The 6,560-nt window shown below is 53.4% G+C and overlaps 1 protein-coding gene across 1 annotated transcript; it reads right to left on the reverse strand.

The window, feature by feature from the left end:
* Window positions 1–902: 902 nt before the first annotated feature.
* LOC144955026 (uncharacterized) lies at window positions 903–4,167 on the reverse strand (the record flags this gene model as incomplete). Its single annotated transcript, XM_078885372.1, has 2 exons — window positions 903–2,224; window positions 2,264–4,167. Coding segments are annotated over 2 exons (2,977 nt in total), but the record flags the coding sequence as incomplete, so codon positions are not given.
* Window positions 4,168–6,560: the final 2,393 nt, after the last annotated feature.

Below are 6,560 nucleotides of genomic sequence, written 5' to 3' on the forward strand. Positions count from 1 at the left end.
ACAGACTCACTCAGAGACTCACTCACAGACTCACTCACAGACTCACTCACAGACTCACTCAGAGACTCCCTCAGAGACTCACACACATACTCACTCACAGACTCACACAGACACTCACTCAGAGACTCACTCACAGACTCACTCAGAGACTCACTCACAGACTCACTCAAAGACTCACTCAGAGACTCACTCAGACTCACTCAGAGACTCAGACACTCACTCAGACTCACTCACAGACTCACTCAGACTCCCTCAGAGACTCACACACATACTCACTCAGAGACTCACTCAGAGACTCACTCAGAGACTCACTCAGAGACTCACTCAGAGACTCACACAGAGACTCACTCACAGACTCACTCAAAGACTCACTCAGAGACTCACTCAGAGACTCACTCACAGACTCACTCAGAGACTCACTCACAGACTCACTCAAAGACTCACTCAGAGACTCACTCAGACTCACTCAGAGACTCAGAGACTCACTCAGAGACTCACTCACAGACTCACTCAGACTCGGAGCCTCAGAGACTCACTCACAGACTCAGAGACTCACTCAGAGACTCACTCAGAGACTCACTCAGAGACTCACACAGAGACTCACTCACAGACTCACTCAAAGACTCACTCAGAGACTCACTCAGAGACTCACTCAGAGACTCACTCACAGACTCACTCAGAGACTCACTCACAGACTCACTCACAGATTCAAAGACTCACAGACTCACTCACAGACTCACACAGACTCACTCACAGATTCAAAGACTCACTCAGAGACTCACTCACAGACTCACTCACAGACTCACTCACAGATTCAAAGACTCACAGACTCACTCACAGACTCACTCACAGACTCACACAGACTCACAGACTCACTCACAGACTCACACAGAGACTCAGACTCACTGAGAGAGCATTATTTTAATAAATAACAATCACAATTACATGCAGTGAGTGAGTAGGTGAGTGAGTAGGTGAGTTGGTGAGTGGGTGAGTGGGTGAGTTGGTGAGTGAGTGGGTGAGTGAGTGGGTTGGTGAGTGAGTGGGTGAGTGAGTGGGTTGGTGAGTGAGTGGGTGAGTGAGTGAGTGGGTGAGTGAGTGGGTGAGTGAGTGAGTGGGTGAGTGAGTGGATGAGTGAGTGGCTGAGTGAGTTAGTGAGTTGGTGAGTGGCTGAGTGAGTGGCTGAGTGAGTGGGTGAGTGGCTGGATGGGTGAGTGGCTGGATGAGTGAGTGGGTGAGTGGCTGGGTGAGTGAGTGGGTGGGTGAGTGGGTGGATGGGTGAGTGGGTGGATGGGTGGCTGAGTGAGTAGCTGAGTGAGTAGCTGAGTCAGTGGGTGAGTGAGTGAGTGGGTGAGTGGCTGAGTGAGTGAGTGGGTGAGTGAGTGAGTGGCTGAGTGAGTAGGTGAGTAGGTGAGTGAGTGGCTGAGTGAGTGAGTGAGTGGCTGAGTGAGTGAGTAGGTGAGTAGGTGAGTGAGTGGCTGAGTGAGTGAGTGACTGAATGAGTGAGTGGCTGAGTGAGTGAGTGAGTGGCTGAGTGAGTGAGTGAGTAGGTGAGTGAGTAGGTGAGTGAGTAGGTGAGTAGGTGAGTGAGTGGCTGAGTGAGTGAGTGGCTGAGTGAGTGAGTGGCTGAGTGAGTGAGTAGGTGAGTGAGTAGGTGAGTAGGTGAGTGAGTGAGTGGCTGAGCGAGTGAGTGGCTGAGCAGGTGAGTGAGTAGGTGAGTGGCTGAGTGAGTGGGTGGCTGAGTGAGTGAGTGGCTGAGTGAGTGGCTGAGTGAGTGGGTGAGTGAGTGGCTGAGTGAGTGAGTGGGTGAGTGAGTGAGTGGGTGAGTGAGTGGGTGAGTGAGTGAGTGGGTGAGTGAGTAGGTGAGTGAGTAGGTGAGTGAGTGAGTGGCTGGGTGAGTTGCTGGCTGAGTGAGTGAGTGGGTGAGTGAGTGGCTGAGTGAGTGAGTGAGTGGGTGAGTGAGTGGCTGAGTGAGTGGGTGAGTGAGTGAGTGGCTGAGTGAGTGAGTAGTGAGTGGCTGAGTGAGTGAGTGAGTGGCTGAGTGAGCGAGTAGGTGAGTGAGTGAGTGAGTGGCTGAGTGAGTGAGTGGTGAGTGAGTGGCTGAGTGAGTGAGTGGCTGAGTAGGTGAGTGGCTGAGTGAGTGAGTGGCTGAGTAGGTGAGTGGCTGAGTGAGTGAGTGGCTGAGTGGCTGAGTGAGTGGGTGAGTAGGTGAGTGAGTAGGTGAGTGAGTGAGTGGCTGAGTGAGTGAGTAGGTGAGTGAGTGGTGAGTGAGTGAGTGGCTGAGTGAGTGAGTGAGTAGGTGAGTGAGTGGTGAGTGAGTGAGTGGCTGAGTGAGTGAGTGAGGGGCTGGGTGAGTGGCTGGGTGAGTGAGTGGGTGAGTCGCTGAGTGAGTGGCTGAGTGAGTGAGTGGCTGAGTGAGTGAGTGAGTGGCTGAGTGAGTGAGTGAGTGGCTGAGTGAGTGGCTGAGTGAGTGAGTTGCTGAGTGAGTAGGTGAGTGGCTGAGTGAGTGAGTGGCTGAGTGAGTGAGTGGCTGAGTGAGTGAGTGAGTGGCTGAGTGAGTGAGTGGCTGAGTGAGTGAGTGGCTGAGTGAGTGAGTGAGTGGCTGAGTGAGTGAGTGAGTGGCTGAGTGAGTGAGTGAGTGGCTGAGTGAGTGGCTGAGTGAGTGAGTGGCTGAGTGAGTGAGTGAGTGGCTGAGTGAGTGAGTGAGTGGCTGAGTGAGTGAGTGAGTGGCTGAGTGAGTGAGTGAGTGGCTGAGTGAGTGAGTGAGTGGCTGGGTGAGTGAGTGGGTGAGTCGCTGAGTGAGTGAGTGGCTGAGTGAGTGAGTGAGTGGCTGAGTGAGTGAGTGGCTGAGTGAGTGAGTGAGTGGCTGAGTGAGTGAGTGAGTGGCTGAGTGAGTGAGTGGGTGAGTGAGTGAGTGGGTGAGTGAGTGGGTGAGCGAGTGAGTGGGTGAGTGAGTAGGTGAGTGAGTAGGTGAGTGAGTGAGTGAGTGGCTGGGTGAGTTGCTGGCTGAGTGAGTGAGTGGGTGAGTGAGTGGCTGAGTGAGTGAGTGAGTGGGTGAGTGAGTGGCTGAGTGAGTGGGTGAGTGAGTGAGTGGCTGAGTGAGTGAGTAGTGAGTGGCTGAGTGAGTGAGTGAGTGGCTGAGTGAGCGAGTAGGTGAGTGAGTGAGTGGCTGAGTGAGTGAGTGGTGAGTGAGTGAGTGGCTGAGTGAGTGAGTGGCTGAGTAGGTGAGTGGCTGAGTGAGTGAGTGGCTGAGTAGGTGAGTGGCTGAGTGAGTGAGTGGCTGAGTGGCTGAGTGAGTGGGTGAGTAGGTGAGTGAGTAGGTGAGTGAGTGAGTGGCTGAGTGAGTGAGTAGGTGAGTGAGTGGTGAGTGAGTGAGTGGCTGAGTGAGTGAGTGAGTAGGTGAGTGAGTGGTGAGTGAGTGAGTGGCTGAGTGAGTGAGTGAGGGGCTGGGTGAGTGGCTGGGTGAGTGAGTGGGTGAGTCGCTGAGTGAGTGGCTGAGTGAGTGAGTGAGTGGCTGAGTGAGTGAGTGAGTGGCTGAGTGAGTGAGTGAGTGGCTGAGTGAGTGAGTGGCTGAGTGAGTGAGTTGCTGAGTGAGTAGGTGAGTGGCTGAGTGAGTGAGTGGCTGAGTGAGTGAGTGGCTGAGTGAGTGAGTGGCTGAGTGAGTGAGTGGCTGAGTGAGTGAGTGGCTGAGTGAGTGAGTGAGTGGCTGAGTGAGTGAGTGAGTGGCTGAGTGAGTGGCTGAGTGAGTGAGTGAGTGGCTGAGTGAGTGAGTGGCTGAGTGAGTGAGTGAGTGGCTGAGTGAGTGAGTGGCTGAGTGAGTGAGTGAGTGGCTGAGTGAGTGAGTGAGTGGCTGGGTGAGTGAGTGGGTGAGTCGCTGAGTGAGTGAGTGGCTGAGTGAGTGAGTGAGTGGCTGAGTGAGTGAGTGGCTGAGTGAGTGAGTGAGTGGCTGAGTGAGTGAGTGAGTGGCTGAGTGAGTGAGTGGCTGAGTGAGTGAGTGAGTGGCTGAGTGAGTGAGTGAGTGGCTGAGTGAGTGAGTGAGTGGCTGAGTGAGTGAGTGGCTGAGTGAGTGAGTGAGTGGCTGAGTGAGTGAGTGAGTGGGTGACGCTCCTAATGATGATGTTGGTGATGGTGGTGATGTCTGTCCGGGGGTCTCCGTGTCTGGACGATCTTCACCCGAGGTCCTCCCCTCACCACCTCCTCACCGCCCTCCTCACCACCCTCACCACCCTCACCACCCTCACCACCCTCACCACCCTCACCACCCTCACCACCCTCACCACCCTCACCACCCTCACCACACACGTGGATGACCACGCTGGGCGTACTGGGGGTGGCTGCGTGAAGTTCGTAGCGTGTGCCTGGCGCACCAACATCACCAACATCAACATCAACAACATCATCATCATCAACATCATTAACATCTTCATCATCAACAACATCAACAACATCATCAACATCATCATCATCAACATCATTAACATCATTAACATCATCATCATCAACAACATCAACAACATCAACAACATCATTAACATCATTAACATCATCATCATCAACAACATCAACAACATCATCAACATCATCATCATTAACATCATTAACATCATTAACATAATCAACATCACCAACATCAACAACATCATCATCATTAACATCTTCATCATCAACAACATCATCATTATCAACAACATCATCATCATCATCATTAACATCATTAACATCATTAACATCATCATCATCAACAACATCATCATTATCAGCACCATCACCATCATCATCATCAACATTATCATCATCATCATCATCGCCACCATCATCAGCACCACCATCATCATCACCATCATCATCATCACCACCACCACCATTATCATCATCAACATCATCATCATCAACATCATCATCAACATCAACATCACCATCATCACCACCATCACCAACATCATCATCAACATCATCAACATCACCATCATCACCACCATCACCAACATCATCATCAACATCATCATCATCAACATCACCATCACCATCATTATTATCAACATCACCACCATCACCAACATCAACATCATCAACATCATCACCACCATCACCACCATCACCAACATCATCACCATCATTATCATCAACATCATCACCACCACCATCACCACCACCACCATCACCACCATCACGACCATCGCCACCATCATCATCATCGCCACCATCACCAGCAGCATCATCATCACCATCACCACCAGCACCATCACCACCACCACCATCATCACCACCATCATCACCAGCACCATCACCACCACCACCATCACCACCATCACGACCATCACGACCATCGCCACCATCATCATCATCGCCACCATCACCAGCAGCATCATCATCACCATCAGCACCATCACCACCATCACCACCACCACCATCATCACCACCATCATCACCAGCACCATCACCACCACCACCATCACCACCATCACGACCATCGCCACCATCATCATCATCGCCACCATCACCAGCAGCATCATCATCACCATCACCACCAGCACCATCACCACCATCACCACCACCACCATCACCACCATCACGTCCATCGCCACCATCATCATCATCGCCACCATCACCATCACTAAAGTTATATTGGCCGAATGGGTTAGTGAACGAGTGAGTGGCCGAGTGAGTGAATGGGTGAGTGGGTGAGTAGGTGGGTGAGGGAGTGGGTGAGTGGCTGAGTGAGTGGCTGAGTGAGTGAGTGAATGGGTGGGTGGGTGAGTGAGTGGGTGAATGGGTGCGTGAGTGGCTGAGTAGCTGAATGAGTAAGTGAGTGGCTGAGTGAGTGAGTGGGTGGCTGAGTGAGTGAGTGGGTGAGTGGCTGAGTGGGTTAGTGGCTGAGTGGGTGAGTGGCTGAGTGAGTGAGTGGCTGAGTGAGTGAGTGGGTGGCTGAGTGAGTGAGTGGGTGAGTGGCTGAGTGGGTTAGTGGCTGAGTGGGTGAGTGGCTGAGTGAGTGAGTGGCTGAGTGAGTGAGTGGCTGAGTGAGTGGCTGAGTGAGTGGCTGGGTGAGTGTGTGAGTGGCTGAGTGAGTGGCTGAGTGAGTGAGTGGCTGAGCGAGCGGGTGACTGAGTGGCTGAGTGAGTGAGTGGCTGAGTGAGTAGCTGAGTGAGTGGGTGAGTGAGTGAGTGGCTGAGTGAGTGGCTGAGTGAGTGGCTGAGTGAGTGGCTGAGTGAGTGGGTGAGTTGGTGAGCGAGCGGGTGAGTGACTCCTCACCGGGCCCCAGGCTGGCGAGGGCACACAGCAGCTGGTAGTCCACCACTGGTGAGGGGTCGGGGTGAGGAGCCCAGCCCACGGGGGGTGAGGCGGGAGGTGAGATGAGAAGCTGCTTCTCCAACGGGGGGGGCTCCAAGAGACGCGGGGAGCGCTGGGGGGGGCCCCTCTGGGGAGTGGGGGGGGTGAGAGAGGGTGGGGGGGTGAGTGATTGGGGGGGTGAGTGGGTGGGTGAGTGGATGGGGGGTGAGTGAGTGGGTGAGTGAGTGGGGCGGTGAGTGAGTGGGGGGGTGAGTGGGTGGGTGAGTGGATGG

This window comes from Lampetra fluviatilis, unplaced genomic scaffold (assembly GCF_964198595.1).
Source record: "Lampetra fluviatilis unplaced genomic scaffold, kcLamFluv1.1 SCAFFOLD_1002, whole genome shotgun sequence".
NCBI classification, from domain to species: Eukaryota; Metazoa; Chordata; class Hyperoartia; order Petromyzontiformes; family Petromyzontidae; genus Lampetra; species Lampetra fluviatilis.